At 42.9% G+C, this 17,870-nt stretch overlaps 1 protein-coding gene across 1 annotated transcript in view; it reads left to right on the top strand.

The window, feature by feature from the left end:
• Positions 1 to 17,870, top strand: part of SYNE2 (spectrin repeat containing nuclear envelope protein 2) — a 170,785-nt gene that overhangs the window by 1,049 nt on the left and 151,866 nt on the right. The window contains 1 exon segment of the mRNA XM_017738829.1: positions 10,856 to 10,979. Within this exon segment, the coding sequence (XP_017594318.1) occupies positions 10,901 to 10,979 (79 nt within the window). The 5' untranslated portion in view covers positions 10,856 to 10,900.

Here is a 17,870-nt window from a genome sequence, read left to right as displayed (position 1 = left end):
AGAGCAAATTAATAAATCAGAGCTGGGAGAAAAGCCAGTCTCCAAAAATAAACTTTGAAGATCAATTCCAGGTATTTCCTGGCATTGTCATCCTGCTTCATCAACTGCTCAGACTGTAACAAGCAGTTTCACAGCAGGCTGACAGGTTTAGGGTTATTTGGTGGGTTTTCTTGGTTTTTTTAAAAGAAAAAGAGTGTATGATAAACTGTTTGCAGTGTTGTTTCTTATGCAAAACTGGGTGGAATGTTGGTGATGAAATACCCCTGGGATGGAGAAAGCAGAGCTCGTTATTGTAGGAGGGAATCAAGAGCAGGGCTGGCTTCATTTTGGAGAAGTGAAGAGTCTGGATTTTCTTCCCAATTACATGTCCAGGTCGCCTCAGGAGTTCCTGAGGGGGTGGAAGTGGTTATCTGTGCAGTTTAGTGTGAGCAAACACTGTTCCTGCAGAGCAGTTGTGCCTTCCTGGTGCTGTAGGTAGCCTTGGAATGGCCTTACAGATAATGTTGGTGAGTGAAGGCATCACCTTTGCAAAGCTCAGAGGTGACTCCGAGCGTGTTTCTTCTTGCAAAAATTCTGCAAGAAGCCAGTCCAGGAGTTCACTGTACCGAAAGCCGGTGTGTGGATTGTGAGGAAATTGAAGCATATCCTGTTCCAAGGGCTTGTTTTGGTGATCACACACCATCTCCCTGCTGGGGTTTCGTTCTGGACAGTGACTCTGAGAGGTGTGTCCCTAAAAACTGTGCAGAAACGCCTCGGTGGGCTGGAGTTGGCTCGGGCTGGGGTTGGCTCATGTCTTATCTCACCTGCTTGGCCTTGGCCGTGCTGCCTGGCCTCAGACAGGATGGTGTGGCAGCTCTGCTTACACAACACAGGCTCTGCTGCTTGACTGGACTTGTCTGTAAGAAACTTTTGTGTCAGTAGTGCTGGTGCCTTTCAGCGAGGGAGATGCACGGGGTTCACGGGCATCTGTCCTGGTTTGCCTGCGTTGTAAGAAATCCTGATGCTCAAAGAAAGCAGCCTGGACATCCCGTGATTCAGACTTGGATGGGAAGACTCTTGTCACCCTGAGTGTGCAGAAGTGGAATGCATGATATAAGTAAGACATTCTTTAATCTGGGCTATTTCTAATTTGGAGTACTTGGCTTTGCAATTGCACCTGTATTTTATTTTTATATTTTGTATAGCGAGAACAGTTTGTTCTAGCAGGTTACTGTGCAACACCAAGTTCTTCCTCTTGGGTTGTCTATGAGCCCTTTGGCTGTTTGGTCCTCTCTGGCATCAGCACTGACGGGAATAACAGTGTTTGGCCTGGTTTTCACTGCTCACAAAAAGTTACTCTACAGGCTTAAAAGATGCTATAAATCAGAGATTTAGGTTTGTGGTTTTCTTTTCCCTTTCCCCTAAAGCAGCTAATTCTTTAAAAGCAAAGAGAAAGATGTTTTGTCTAAAGTGGTAAAGGAAAGTGCTTTTCTTAGTGGAGAAGGTCCTGCACTGTCAGTGTGTGAGATGCCACCGTCAAGGAGCCCCTTTCATATGTGCAGAACCAGCACAGGCATGCAAACGTGCACGCTGTGCTTGTAGAAAGGCTACTCTGCCCACAGACCTTGAAGTATGTGGGACAGAAGGCCTAAAACAAACAAACAAGACCCTGAACTAGCACTTTGAAGGGAATTTTCAGATGGAAGAATTAAAGGGATGTGAAAAACTCATTTTTTGGGGAGGCAGCCCCTCCAAGTCAGAGGAGAGGTGTGCTGGAGAAGAGTAGTAGTTTGCATTGCTGTAGCCTTGATTGGACATGCTTGAGAGAGAGAAGCTGATGAATTCACAGCTGCCAGGCTAGGACCTATCATTTAAATTGTAATTTACCCTACAAATTTGGCAAGCTTCATTTGCCAGTTACTTGACAAATCTGGCTTTTGTGTTTTCCTCCTGCCTGCGTAAAACAGCGAGCACTGCTGGAGAGAGCTACTTGCAGTAGATTGCTTTTCTCTGCTATATTTAGTGATCACAACAAGTTTGTGATCTTTGCAGGAATACTGCCAAAGCAGATAGGTTTAGCTTGAGACATGCCCTTTCTCTTTTGGCTCCCAAATCCATGGTGCAGTTCACTTTCCTCCCCTTTCCCGGCACTGACAGTGGCTCTGTCTGTGAGGTCTGTTGTGCAAACATTGCTCTGCTGCTTCCAGGGATTCTGCTCAGTCAGAGCAAGTCCCTGCTTTAGTGGAAACTCCTGCGTTCAGATTGCCACTATCCGTAGTGGCTTTCTCTTTTCCTAACTTCCTGAAAGAGCAGATTATTGCTCTTCAGGAAGGTCTTTCTGAACAGTCTTAGGATTTGATTCAGAAACTCCAGGCCTTTTATTGCTTAGGCAAGCTTCACTCAACAGAATAATGTGTTTGTTAACCATCTGACTGTTTCCTTTATTTGGTGAAAAAGGGAATTGGGAAGAGATGGGGAGGAAACATTTGTGTTCTTCAAAGGCAGAATATTACTAGGAGCCTGTTTCTCATTAATATCATACCATTAATGCCAAGCAGGTGTAGTTGTTATACATTCCTATTTTAAATACCTTTGCCATGTAAAGCGGATCCAGCGTGCCTGTGAGTCTGTATTGAAACACTGACTTCCAGTTGCAATCCAAGGGAGGGAGAGAAACACTTGTAAATAACTCGACTTGTTGCAACGCTTCCTGCTTGGTTAGCGTGGGCAGCGTTGTCCAGTTTGTTCTGATCAGGCGTGAGAGCTAAAACTCTCTCTGATTGCAGGCGATTCCGGCCCCCTTCCCTTCCCCACTGTACAGTCTGACTCGGGGCCAGGAAGCCCGAGGAGGGGCTGTGACGAGCTGTGTGCGGCTCTGGCGCTGGGAACTGCGCAGCTAAAGGTCAGAGGTCTGTCTGTGCCCTGCGGCGCCAGCACTGCCCGGCCACGCTGCGGCCTTTCCCCTTTCCAGAGAATGCAGAGCGTGGCTACTCCGTGCTGTGCCTGGCTACAGCCTGAGCCTGAGCCCAGCTAGCCGGGGCAAGCGGCCAGGTAGGGCTGTCTGTCGCGGGAAAAGGGAGGAAGGCTTGTAGGAGTGAAATGACAGCGATTGTCGTCTTGCTGCCTGCTTTCCTGGTTAACCCGGCACGTAGGAGGAGGCTGTGTTTGTGCACTGGATGCAATTCCCAGGTACAGGGATCTGGAGCCAGCCTGTGTTTGTCATGCTGTTTTTGTGATAACCTTTCCCCGCAGCCCCGTTATCTGCGGGAAGTGGCCTTGGGGCTGCTCTGGCTGGCGGGGGAGTGCCAGACCAACCCCTGCTCTGGAAAAGCTTTTCCATTCTGGCCTCATGGCAACACACTGTTCAAATGACATGGTTTTGTGAACATAATTGGAGGCTTCTCGGCATTGCACAGGTAGTTTTGGGCTGGGGTGTGCTCATGGGCTTTGTGTTTTGGAGATTGAATTGTCGCCCAAGCCCTTGACGTTGATGGAGCCATGAAGTCACCATGGTGTTTTTGGCTTCCTGCATAGCAGTGGACCTTGGGGTGATTGAGGTGTATGGCATTAGCCTCCTGAGCCTCCAGGCATTCAGCACTCCTCTTTTGTACCTTAACAACTGTGATTTTAAGTCCTGAGCAGTTCTTGTGTTCATTAACAACATGGAAAATCTTGGAAACCAGTTGAAAACTGAATTGTTTCTGCAGTTTTAGTCAGTGTGCTTTGGCACTGCCTTCCCACTTGGGAACAGATATGTGAGATAGGCTCTTATTCTGAGGCAAGTAATTGCATCGTGCACCTTCATGGGTCAACCTTTGTGACTGTGTGAACAAGGCTTAGCTCTGTTAATAAAAGCATTTCTCTGTGGATGTGTTAACATCAGCAGGGAGTTAGTGCAGTTTTCAAACTGTATCAGGATGACCAATATATTATCACCCCCCCAAAAGAGAAAAGGTCAAAAAAGACACTTTGCTAACTGTGTTTTTAAATTGATTAACTCAATAAGAAGATCCATTGTGCTCCTGCAACAGGAAGTGTTACTGATGCGTAAATCAAAGACAAACCAGCAACATTTGCTGGCCTTAAAAATGGTGTGTCTTTTGTATACTCATATGCTTGTCCTGGCTGGTTTTCAAAAACTATAAATAGATCACTGGGAAGTCCCTGAATAACAAAAATGTACTGCTGCTGCTTGTCATAAATAAACTCGTAAGACCTGCCTTGGTCTTGCAGTTCTTCTTTGGAGGAGTCCTTACTTGTCCAGTTGGTTCCAGAGCATCGTGTCACGAGACAAAACTATTTCTGTGGCAGTGGGGTGCAGCTTCATGTCCACCTCTGAAGCTCCTGAAGATCTCACGTTCTCTGGGCTTCGTGTCTTGTAGATCTATCTAATGCTCTCTTGGCTTGCTTCTACTTGAGCAGAGTTGTTCAGTCTTTTCCAAGCTTTTCTCTTTTTGATTCCTTCATCTCCAGCTACTGATAGCATAGGAATACCCATGGCCAGACTTGTTTCAACTTCATCCCAGGCAGTGCAGAGTCTCTCTGATGCCACATACACTAATACCACTTATTGAAAGACTGGCTGATACCCATCTGACTGTTACTGGGTGTTATGTAGGATCAGGAGGCTATAGCCTCTTTTCTGTATCACCTTCAAAGGGATGGAAACCTGATGGAAACACTTTTCTTCCTCCAGGGAAGCACAGAGAATATGTCATTATTGGATACTGGATGATGACAAATAATTTTTTTCTGCCAGACATAGATAAGTTGTCAGTTCCTCAACTGGGGAAGTCAGGGTAGATCTGTCAATGGTGCTGTCCTGATTTTTGCCTCCTGAGGATCTGGGTTTGAAGGGAAGGGGATCAGCATGTTTGCTGTGTGATCACATTCCAGCTGGGAATGTGATACAGTCTGAGATGGCCCAGAAGAGTGATGTTGGCAAGCTCTTCAAATGTGGAAGGGATGACCTTCAGTTTGGAGTAGGATCTTAAAAAAAAGTGTTTAATTACAAAGTTGATAGAAAATGTATCCTTTAAACAGACCTTTCTCCCCACCACTGGGCGAAAATATGGTGGAACCATTGTAAGTGAAGTGTTGAGAAAGCAGGACCCTCAAACTGAAGTGCTGTGTGAACTTCTCAGGCTTTACAGAGGTGTGAGTACATCAGAAGTGATGGGAAAAGAAAATATTATAAAAGAGTGAAAACCAAACCAATGTAACGTAAGGGATTTCCTGTGATAATTATTTAGGTCTTGGGGTCATGATTTGGATGCCAATAATTTGCCTTTAGGGAGGCTCTGACAAACTTACAGAAAGAGAGCTTACCAAAAGAAGGTGGCTCAGTAGCGCATTGCAAGGCTCAAGACTCGCACCTCTGAATGTTGCTTCTTCTTTCTGAATATAAAATAAACAGCGATCTTTGTTAATAGCCAAAAAGGAAAGTGTCTTCATTTGGTCAGCATTGTGGAGCTCTACTTCCTTTGGATTGGTTCACCAAAGATAAAAATCTGCCGTTTCTGTTCATGACGTTGCCTTGGCTCAGTGCACGAGTAATAATAATCTGTTGCTAGGAACAGACTTCAGTTTACATGGAGAGGCCTCTACGGAGGGCAGGTCTTTGAGTCCCTGAGTGGGTCATAAATAATCAGTGGCACTTCAAAGGAGGAAAAGTAAAAACAAGCGGTTGGAGATGCCATGAAAAGATGTCTGCAATTCCTATTGCAACACCAGTGGAAAGCATGTAGCCAACATAATTGGGCCAGTATGGGGCATGGATCTGCAAAGGCAAAACCAATGAAGCAGGGATTCACTAACAGTGGGTTATAATATTCACCTACCTCTAGCTGGGCTTGTTTGCAAGGTGTCTGCTGCTTTCAGCTTTGAGAAGTGCAAAACTGAGCTAATTTCATGGCAAATGATTTTTCAAGATTGGCTCCTGGGCAGGGCTGTGTGAGGGTACATCTGTGCAGGGACATGCACAGTTCTCTGTGAACTCTGGGGCTAAAAAAGCTCTTACCTGGGACAGTGTGGAAATTATTACACTGACTAGTTTACCTTGCTTCCTAAATACTGTGCACAGCTGCTTTGTAGAGGCAGCTTTAAACTAATTAATGGAATACCCATTTCCTGTTTTAGGTGTAGTTACATGGATTGTTTTGTGAAGATGGCAGTGGTTTAACCGTAAGGAGTGTGCTGTGTAACTGCTGGGTTTTCCATGCGATGAAATCTCACCAGCTGCGGTACTTGGAACAGCTGAAAGCCAGGGTTTGCAAACCACCCTGATCTGAACTAATGTTAAGGCTGTGAAATCCTCTCTAATGAATCCTCTAAATCCATCTGAAACTTTTTTCCCCCCTTTCTTCTGAGACAACAATGTCCTTACAAAGACCCTGCTTAAGGAGAGCATCTCTTAGGTCTCATTAGGACTTAAGCCTCACTGGAGACAAGGTATTTAAATCAGTGTTGTCTATTCTTATGATAATGGAATGCAAAGCCTGGCTATGATTATTTCCAGGTTAGTTCCTTGAGATTCGCAGTCTGCTACTTGCTCTTAGGTTTCTCTCTTATCAGTGTGCCTATGTGTGTATGTTAATGCCCAGGATTTTCTGCAATCTGCTAGCTAATATCAGCTGAATTTGGTAGAGGAAGGGAAATTACAGTAGAAGTGATTTGAAACAACTATGCTGGTGTAATTTCCACCAATGTTTTTAGGTGCCTGTTGTGGAAATAGCTGGAGAGGTATGGGAAGAAGGGTTTGAGTCTGAGGAGTGCCCTTATCATGGGGAAAGCTCTGTTGGTGGTTGAACCATTGAGCTGCAGATTGAGCCCGGGTGGCCAAGAATTTACCCCTTTGGAGAACACCATGGAAAGCCTTCTTCTCAAGGAGGACACTGCTGATGCTGGTGCAGTTCACATGAAGTTAATCCACAGGAAATTAATCCATTGGAAATAAGGTCCCACTGTGCCCGGAACTGTCTCTTTGACTCTGTGATACTTCACAGGTTATCCCAAGGTGTAAGCAGTTAATGCTTTCCTACATTAATGCTAGACTCTCCAGAGAGAGGGAAAGACAAGGTCATTCCCTTTGGTTTTATCCCCACTGAAAAGTGTGATTTGAAAGCATTTGAGTTATTTTCAACATTGTGGGTATATATTTCCTACTTGTCCGGTGTTTCATGGAGGGGAAGGGATTGGTTCAGCTCTGCAGTTCATTGAGTTGTTATGAAACAAAATAACTGACTTAAATATGAAGTAGAAGAGATGATCCTTCCTACTGCCTATGAAAACCATTGCTGGTTGGTTTCAGACTCTTCAGAGCTTGATGGTTTTAGACTCTTCAGAGGCTGCAATGATATAGTTACAGTTGATAATGCTGTGTTCGAATGAAATTTGGGGCAGGGAGGAGGACAAAGTGAGTAGCATATTGTCCCTGTATAATCCCTTCTCAGACAATCTGTGCCTTGTACCTTTTAAAGAAGACTAATCCTTGCAGGTGTGTCCTCCAAGAGTGTGTTTGTGTCTCCCCTTCAAAGCACCTGTGGAGTCTTCTGTTGGGGCAGGGCAGAACGCATCTGCTGTGTTGGATGGTGAATTGAGGGTTTGAGGGACATGAAAGCTTTAGCATAAATTTACCTGGTATTAGATGTGTGTCTTCATAGCCTGCACTGTTGTGGATTTGTTGAGTGGATGTCTGTGTTTAAAGAAAAAAGTTTAAAATTTCCCATCCTTTTGGGACAGAGGCCACAAATTGACTTTAAAATAAAATAAGAGCATGTGCTTTTCTTCATTTATATGTGTTCTGTGATCATGTGCTGTAATTTATGTTAATTAATAAATTAAGTAACTTAATTAAAGTTTATTCATCCTTTAGAGCTTAATATACTTTCTGCTTTGAAATCCTGGAAGTTTTATTAGCTTTAACTACTTTGTTGGTTAGAGATCTGAACTGAGATTGGGGTCCCACCACATGAAGTGCAGTGCAAGGACATAAAAAGAGACACTATGTGTTGTTGCTGTAACTGGCAAGGATTGGGGACAGAGGAGGAACAGTCACAGAAAGGTTAAAAATATATTTTGTGTTGTTTATGAAATGTCCATCAGAGTTGTTCATGGCTCTTGCATACTTTCCTGTTACTATAATGGAATTTTAATGCCAAATCCTGCTCCCTTTCTCTGGACTGTGGTCCCAGTGACTCTGGCATCAGGCAAGTTAGTTGAAAATAAATTGGCTCTGCCCAGGTCATCATCTCAAATGTGGATGCTTTGAAGTTGAACAGATCTGTATTGTTTCCACTGTTAGGGAGTTTGCTTACATACTTCCCACTTGGGTCATTTGTCATCACCTTCAAGGTGGTGGTCAAAAAACCAAATTCAAGACTTAGTCTTACCCAAAAGATATTAAGGCCACCTAGCATTTTTCGTTTTCAGACTTTGGGTTTGGATTGCTTAATCTTGAGAGAAAAAGAAGGGAGTTTCCCAGGAAAGATTGCATTGCCTTGGGCATAGGCAGCAATAGCTGTGAGCACTGGATTCTTGCTCAGCCCTTGCCCATCCTCAGTTTGTGTAACAGCCCAGTATTTATCATAGAATTATAGAATTCCAAGTTGGTAGGGACATCAAGGACCATGTGGTCCAATATTTTGTGCTAAAAGCATGGTCCAGACAAGATGGCACATCATCCTGCCCTGTCAAATCGTAGCAGTGCCAGTGTTGTGGAATCCACCACTTCCCCAGGGAGATTAATCAAATGAGTGATTGTTCTGCAAAAAGTTTTCCTCTTGTGTCTAATCAAAATCTCCCTAGCAGTAACTTGTACCCACTACCCCTTGTCTTTCCCATGTGACTCCATGTAAAAAGGGAGTCTCCATCCTCTCTGGGCACCCTTCAAATACTGGAACATGGTAATAAGGTCTCTCAGCCTTCTTTTCTCAAGGCTCAGCAAACCCAGCTTTCTCAGCCATTTCCCCACACAGGCCTCCCAGTCTTTTGGTCATCTTTGTGCTCTTCTTTCTCCAGCCTGTCCACATAATACTTTGTACAGTGTGGTCCCAAACTGCACCCAGTATTCCAGGTGTCCTGACAAGTGCTGAGCACAGTGGGATAATGACTTCTCTGTCTCTGCTGGTGATGCCCCTGTTTGTGCTGCCCAGCATTTTGTTGGCTGTCTTGGCTAATTTAGTTATCTTCTGATTGCCATCCTAACCTCAAGGCTTGGCTTGTTTATATCATCGTGTTCTTGTGCCATCCAAAGATCAAATTAGTTCTTTCCCTCCTATTTGTGCTTGCTAAGCTAGCCAAACTCTTGTAAAATATGTCTTTCTTTGTTTATCCAGATAGGTCTGACTTTACCTGCCCCAGCTAAACTCCTCTTTCTTGCATCTGGTGCCCTGAGTTGCAGTTTTAAGTTGGTGATGTGCAGAAGTGCAGCACGGTCACTGCAGCAGTTGGAATCAGTGCTTCAGCCTTACGAGCTAGTATCTATTTCTCTGGAAATCCAGAGACTTTTCTTGTTGTCTTTTTTCTCTCTGTCTGGCCTTTGCTTGTGATCAGTAAAGTGATGTCCCATGGCAGGGGGGTTGGACTGATGGTCCCTTCCAGCCCAAAGCACGCTGTGATTCTAAATGTGGGAATAACCCCATGTCTCATGTAGGTGCTGTAAGTGTGAATTGATTGATGTTTGTGAGGTGTTCAGATGCCGGGCTGGTGAGTGTCATAGAAAATCTTGTGGGGGTTTCAATAATCCTGTCACCAGAGCAGCTCTTGGATAAAGCACAAGGACACACATTGTTCAGGGTGAGGAAAGTAAAATATTGAAGAGCTCTTTGTGAAATGCATGTTCTCCTTCCTGCTCAGTGAAGGAGACAGAGTGAGGAGAAATAGTATGGAGTGGGATAAACAAAGGCTGCCTCATGATTCATGTGCACAAGGGAATGGATGTAAGAATTTCTCTGGCATTCCTTAATGTTGTATTTCCTGACTCATCTATTCACGCCCTTTATTTTGACATATACTTGGTGGATGAGTTATTAATACATGGTGTGGAAATCCTAGAGCTTCTGGTAAAAAGGTTACAGTTGTGTAGGTAACAAAGCTTGTTTAAGAGTTGAGCCCTTCTTTAATTTTCAGCTTAATTTCTTTAACTTCTGGGTTCTTGATAAAAATAAGTCTCTATCTTAAGCATCCAGTTCTTCCTACAGTGGCAAATTGAACAATACAGCTACTGCAGAACCAGGAACACTTGTAGTTTTTTAAGGAAGATAGAGCATATTGTTTTCTAAAGTTACCTTAGAGATAGAGGAGGTGTCCAGGGAGAGGAAAATGGAGGAGTTGGAAAAGAAACTCCTTCATGGGGATTGAGGAGTAACAAAGGTACCAGACAGTACCAGAGCAGTTGTGTTGATTCTCTTATGATAACTGCTGCTTTTTCATTTCAGCTTAATCTTTGCAGATTCTTCCTGAATTCTGCAACAATTATCCAGGCAGGAAGGGAGATCTGAAAGGTACAAGGATTAAAAAAAATGAAGTTTGGCAGCTACCAGTCTGCAGAAGGCACTGCGAGCTTTTGTCACCTTGGCTTTCTCAAATAAAGGAATGGTGTTTGAATTTTCCTGATCCTGGTGCTTTTGTTTTCATGGTGAGATCCACTGGGATCCCTGGTTTGTATTGTGGAGTGCTGCTGGCCACTGCTAGAAGAGAGTCAAAGGACCAAAGCTTGGGTTCCTGCAGTAGGAACAGTCGCTTTATTCTGTATAAGCTAAGGAAACAGCTGACCAAGGGAAGAAAACCCAAAACAAAATGCATATCTTGGTGCCACATCATCACTGAGCATCATCAATTCTTATAAAACTGTACTGATTTTCTTCTTTTTTAATAGCATTTCAGTTCGGAAGTTGATTAAAGAATCTCCATAGAATTCAATATGGCATCACAGCAATCATCTGCATCAACAGAGGAGCAGGCTTCCTCTGAAATAGATGATCTCCATCTAACGCTGCAAGGTAAGTCATTGAAGCTTTTTGTGCCTTTTTAATTGAGATTTTTGTCAAAAATCTGTGGCTGTGTATATAAGTTGAAAGGAATTCTGAACAACCTGTTTAAACTTGTGTTCTGGTGAGTGTAGTTAGTTCATGTCTGTGCTTCTTTGCAGATGTTTCTATGTTTCATGAGAGAGGTTTCAGCAGGGAAATGAAAGATAAGCTCTTGTAGTACTTTCCCGTGATATTTTCAGATCAGTTGCCTTTTTTGGTGCCGATGTGCTCACTGGTTCTTATGCTTTGTTACTCAGAATACATGTTCTTGTAAACTGTTCTGGAAGGAACCACCAGCATGAAAACAGGCCAGTTCATTAGTTTCCTTGTTTTCAGCTTGCTGACAATTAAGTGATTGCATTGAGCTGTCTTAATGAAGCTATTGACTAGAGTACTATTTTATTCTATTTTATTTGGTTTTCTGTTCTTACTGCTATGTCCCCTGCAAGTTTTGTGGCTTCTAAACAAATTTCTTATGGGTCAGAATCTTTCATCTTTACTTGTCACGAATTATAATTCCTTAAGGAAGCACTCACTAGCTGATTTTTACTTGTTTCAGTTTAATGGCATCTACCTGGACAGTTAAATGATGATGAGTGCATCTGACCTGGCCTGTCAGAACTTTCAGATTTTCCTTACTCACATGTTGAATTTCCTTCTATAAGAATTTTCTGTGAAGGTTGACTTTGCTCTGAACATATTTATGGAGGCTATCAAGGAGTCTAGTCCAGGCAGCAGGACTAGCCCTGCTGAAAAGCTTGGTTTTGATGTGTTTAGACTAAGCCTGGTTATTCTAGAATGGATGGGCTAACTTGTGTTTCCACAGAGCTATTTCCTTTTAACTCCCTTGCAATGAAATTTCTATGGTTTCTTGGTTGAAAGCAAATATGTTGAAAACAGATGGTGCAAAAGAATATTCTGCCAAGTTGCTTCTGTGATCCATATTTGCACTAATACTGTCGTTGAAGCAATGTGTTTTGACGAGTGAGGGTTAATAGTGGTCCAAAGCCGAGCATCTTTAATGGTGAATTTTCTTCCGTTTTGCTTCAGTATTGCATTTTCAGGAGAACAAGCAAAAACTTGTAGCAGACAGGAGCTAGTCTGACTTTTGCACCAAGCACAGCTTGTCAGACACACATTTGTTGTGCCAGTCAAACAGCCTTGGGTAGAAAGGCTGAGGTGGCTGTTGTTGTGAAACAGATTTGGAAAACACTCTAGCTTTAAGGCAGATTTAAAGTTACATGCCATTTTAGGACAGAGTTTTACTTTCAAATTATTTTTTTTTTCTGGAAAGTCAGATTGGTGTTTGTGTTGAATAACAATTGAGCTTTTTGGTCTATCTCATTGAAGGAGCCCTGCTTAGTAAAATTGAAATGACTGTATTTCTTTGCTGTAATAAATGGAGCTCTCAGATTATGCTGAAATGAGCACACTGCAAATCTTGTGCCCAAGCTGCCTGTGCCTGGCTGTTGTAAAACATCCGGAGACATCCCGTAGAAGTGACATGAGCAATTTTTTGTAATGATTGAAGACACAACAAATGGTACTGACACGTTTTGTGTAAGAGCTGTGGCGCTGCAGCGTCTGCTCAGGGTCAAACAAGGAAATGGCAATACAGCTGTGAGGAAGCACCAAAGACACGCTCCCTGATATGACATGTAGGGACCATTAGCAGCTCTGCTCACAGATCTGTGGTAGCAAAGGTCAAATAAGAAGAATAGGGTCACTCAAGGAAACAGGTTTTTCCATTAACAGGAATCTCAAGATGAGATTTGCGAAGCAGCCAGTGACATTGATTGCTTTAAATCTTGAGGCCCACCTGGGGAAGTGTTAGAGAAATTTCAGATTCAAGGAATAGCTGCTTATAACTATCAGAAAAGCAGCTTACATTTTGTGTGACTGCAGATGGATGTAGAACTTGTTACGATCTCCTTTTTCAAATTGCTGGGATATAGCTTCAAAGAATATGTCCAGCATTGCATAATACACAGCATAATGGGAGACATGCATAAATGGTGCACAAGGAAAAAGCAAGAGTGAGATCTAGTCTGGATGTAGTCTAGATATATTTTGATCTACTTTTCAGTTCTTTGTGATCCAGTCTTCCATTATTCCTGAAAGGCATCCCGTGGGGATAGAGCACTTGTCCAGTCTTGTTAATTAGGGCAAGATCAACTTAATGTGTCAATTGGTTTGGTCATATAATTTTGTGACGTTTATGCCTAAAAATGTAACAAAATCATTAGCTTTATTTGTTTTTCCTTCCCGGCCATGCATAGGTATGTTATTTTAGGTACGTTTGACTGTTATTTAAGTTACAGACTTCTGCAAGGATAGCACTTTTGGGAAGAAAAAGAAGGAAAAAAGAGGGAAAGAACAATCTCCTTTAGGTAATTAGTGAAGAGTTTACTACTTAGTAGCTCTAATTATTATAGAATTCCTATTAATTTATGGCTAGTTGGTTAGTAGTGTAAAAGCTTATTAGTGGGTATTTTGGTAGAAGAGTGTTTGAGGGTGAACACTGATTTTCCTTAAAAGCGTTTGGCTTAGAAGATGCCATAAAGACATTCACTGGAAAATAGGTAAAAATGTAACTTTGTCCTCAGTACATCTTTCTTGTCAGCTGATTACTTTAAGGAGACTTAATGGAGCTTGAAAAACATGAAGAAAATAGGTGAAGAAATGAAAGCAGTATGTTTTCTAATGCCCCCATCTCCAGGCATTTTCAAATGGTAAAGCTAGTCACAAAATCATGAGGCTGAAGTAAAGAGCTGCAAGAATATAAACCCTTATATATGGATCTTTTCAGAGTTATGTATTGCGCTTTAACCTTTACCAGTTTTCAGGCTGATATCCAGATGAGAGTAATAGTTACCCCTTCCCTCCCTGCCAAGAAAGTGGAAATTGCTATGAAAATGCATGATGTCAGGAATTGGGCAGGCTTCTTTTATTTTCTTTTTCTCCTTCCCTCTGTCCCAGATGTTACAGTTAATCAGATTAAGGTCGGCATTATCTGTGTCCTTTCCTTCAGCACCTCTCTGCTTCTTCCCAGTTTTCTGATGCAGCACAACTTACAGCAGCTGCAGGATTGCTTTGTGTCCTTGCACAGCTATGTAAAAGTGCAGGTGAAAAGCCTGGAGCTGGACCTATTACAGTTATGACCAGTGGGGGAATACTTAAGGAAAGGGTTTCTCCTGCCAGGCGATCTGCAAACATCTTGGTGAACAGAGGATGCTTGACAGGGAGATGCTCCATTGCACTACGGACCATCTTTGAAACCTGAAGTCAGTTTTGGTGTAGGATGGAGCAGGCAGGAGCTCAGGGCTTGGCTGGCAATGAGCATGGGAGGAATAAAGCAGGATCCCTGTTGTATGTCTCCTCCTCCCGTGTCTCCCTCCCATCACTGCGTTATGGGCTGGCCCCAGAGAGAGGTCCAGCCTGCTGCTCATCCTTCTGTGAATTGAAGAGGCACAGTCAACATCCAAAATTGCCTTTAGCTACTTCAGATGAGGAGGCATGTCACCTCCTTGGTAAGAGAAGGGCCTCCTGGCAGTGCTTTGGGAGCAGTTGGAGATGGAATCATGCTTTGCTGCTGAGCAGGAGTGCAGGATTGCGGCGAGGGGAATGCGTGGCTGCTCGCGGATGGGTGGCTGCAGCAGGAACTCTGCAGGGTTTGTGGCACTCTAGAGCGGGTTATTTTTTGCTTTTGGAACACAAATCTCTTTAACTGTGGGAGGATTCAACCTCTGTTTTCTGTCCCATGCACAAATCTTTCCCCTGTCTTCCCTAGGATAGCAAACAGACCCTGTGTGTGGCACTTCCCACCAAGCCTGTGCAGAACTGTTTTCCCTTTTCTTTTCATGCTTGCTGAGCTAATTCAAACACAAGAGAGTGTTTTAGCTCTTGGAGTTTGGGGTATGTACTTACTCTTTCACTGTTTAATTAACTGCAGGGGTCCTAATTTTTGGCTCCACTTATTAATGTGCATGTGTGTTACTCTTTATAACTGTAACCCAAAGGATGATAATATAGGAATGTGGTTGCTAAAACTGAAGAGAGTTTTTGAACAAAACTGTTTTTAAAGAGAGTTTAGTGATAAAAATGAATGATACTATTTTCATGCAGTTATGTCTAATGCTTTATGAATGATTTCTCTTCAAGTGAAATTGAAAATATGGAGATGTGTATGGATAGGTTTTGTTGTGCAGCTTGTAGTAGATTGTACTCATCTGAGTAAAGGGAGATTTCGAGATCCTCTTAATTCATCCAGAGGTCAGGTAGATTAATAATTCTTACCCAGCTTTTTTTTTTGTTTTAATTGTATGTCTCATCTGATGGGTCCACTTGCTTATTACAGCTACACTTTTTTTTTCTTTAACTAGAACGATTAAAAAAAGCCCATTAAATGTTTATTACGATTTTACAAGGGTGACTTTTACAAATTGAAAAGCTCCCATAGGAGCTGCACAGAAATTTATTCCTGGTTTATGCTGCCCGGGTGAGGGAACTACAGTTCCCCATACTGCACAGCTTCGTGGCATGTGACAGGGCTGATGGCACTGGAGAGGCAACTGGCACGTGACACTGCCTTGAAAACATTCAGTCATGGGTATTTTTGTCTGCTTCACATGCCTAATGTAAAAAACAGATTGGATAGTTGCATAAAAGTGTTCCCTGCTAGGTAAATTTCAATTTGTTAAAGGCATTACCTGGTGCATAACTGGTTAAAAACTGGCATTAAAATGCCAAAGGAGTGGATGGCTCCTGAGGCACCTGTAAAGGGCACTGGAGGCCACTAGAGTCAGATCCCTGCTTCACTGTGGATGTTCTTTAAAATGTTAGAAAAGCCACTTAAGTGTTTATCTTGAAAAGTATGTTTATATCTAAATGATGTGACTTGGTACCTTGAAGAATTTAGTCTGCAGCCTGCCTATGCCCCTGAGCACTAAACATCACGTTGTGGTGGCAGTAAAGACAGTGGTGATGCAGAGCAGGGCTGCTCCAGCATCCTGACAACAAGAACAGCAAAAGGGTTTAAGAAAACCAAGAGGGCAAAGCCTGGTGTGAGCACACTTCCTGAGTTAGCAGCACTTGCGGTAAATTGGACAATTTGCTTTCAAAAGGAAAAGGAGGTTGAAAGGAGTAGTGTAGAAAAGTTTCCACTTGCTTCACTGATGTGGTAGTAGTGATTTAGTTAATATTTATACAATATTTGGATTTGAAAAGACCCATACCTGCTTGTAGAGGTATTTTCTTCATCTTCATTGGGCTTTGGGTAAACTTCTCAATCTTGACAAAAAATTCTGTGTTTATTTTTAATTGCTTAACACCATGTTGCTGAACATAAATGCTGGAAATAAGTCTTTTCCCTGCTTTCCTGTCTGCAGAATATGAAACTGTTGCTGGGTGGAAGGGAAGGGACTGTACAGAGGGCTTGGTGGTTAATTGCTCACTCTCTCCCTGGATTGGCAAGTATTTAATTGTTCTTCTGATGGTTCCAGTCATTTAAAGAATGTACTTGCTTGGTGTATTAGTTCATACCAGCAGTGCTGTCTTGAAGAAGCTCTCCCTGTTATCCCTGCTACCCATCCTTTGGTTCATTTTGCTGGGGAATCAGGGAGTGTGGAAATGGTTGTTCGGAATGAAACTGAAGAAGAGAAGGTGCTGTGGCTGTCTGTGGGCACTGGGGCTAGAGTTAGCCCAACACAACGTTTGTCCCTGCACGTGTGGTGGATACACTGCATTATGAACACCAGCTCTCTTGATCTGTTCCTGATGAGCTCCCTGCACGCTGCTGTAGACATAGCCTCAGCTGACCTCAGTGAAAGGAAGATATAAAAATATCATACACAAGAGGTAATTCCTCCTGGTGAAGCAGAGATGAGGCAGGCTTGTGCTCATTAATTTAAAGTGATTGCTTAAAATTATTTTTTAAAAAGAAGTCTTACAGTTGTAAATTGTTCACTAGCAGTGATATGCAAGTCCTTGTGATAGAAGAAATCCTCTTTGCTGTTTGGTGACAGGGTTTGATGAGTGTGGAAGGACAGGCTACATCTGTTCTGCAATTATTTGCTTCCCCCAGCTCCCTGCCAAAGGAGGAGATGGTTCTTTCCTTGGAGCTGCCATTCCCCCACCTCAGGAAGGGAGGCACGAAAGGCAGCAGGGAAGAGGAGACCAATTTTAAGTCTTTTTTTTTCCTGCATCAGTTAAAGGAGGGCTGAGAGCAAAACAGTGGCTGGCAGTGCTGCTGCTCTCCTCTCCCTCCTGGGAGAGTTCAGCACTCACGTGGTCCCTGCCATGTCCCTGTGTTCCTAATGATCAGCCTGGTTTGTAGCACTTGTTGGTAGCTCATTACTGAATAAAACAGTCATTGTCCAGCAGTGTGTATTGATTTTTAGCTATCCTACGTGACACGTTGCTTGTACGTGTTATTCCTTCCTGAAGAGTTGTTAACACAGGGTGAAATATGATAGATTTTGGGTATTTTCAGATTCCCAGGTTCTTATTCTGTTCTGTCAGATCCACTTTTTAGCTTAGTGAGTTTTGACCCAAAGTAAAGAGAATGATCAGGGTTTGGGTTTTTTTTATAGCTTTTTTATTCTAGGTCAGTGACATTTTGAAAACTAGGGCAAGGTCAGTTAGAGTGCTACAAAAAGGCCTAACAAAGAATCCATTCACCTTCATAAAAATAAAAATCCGTATTAATTAACCACGTGGTAGAGATAAGAATTGGAGAGCTTGATTAAATCATTAGCGCCTCTGAGCAGCAGCAGTGTCAGAGGGGAGCTGGGAGGGAAAACACAGCCTGAAAATTGCAATCCAACCTCCTGCCACGGTGCCAGGAGCACATCTGTACTGAGT

This window comes from Corvus brachyrhynchos, unplaced genomic scaffold, assembly GCF_000691975.1.
Source record: "Corvus brachyrhynchos isolate BGI_N302 unplaced genomic scaffold, ASM69197v1 scaffold245, whole genome shotgun sequence".
NCBI classification, from domain to species: domain Eukaryota; kingdom Metazoa; phylum Chordata; class Aves; order Passeriformes; family Corvidae; genus Corvus; species Corvus brachyrhynchos.
This window is presented reverse-complemented; position numbering and strand designations above follow the sequence as displayed.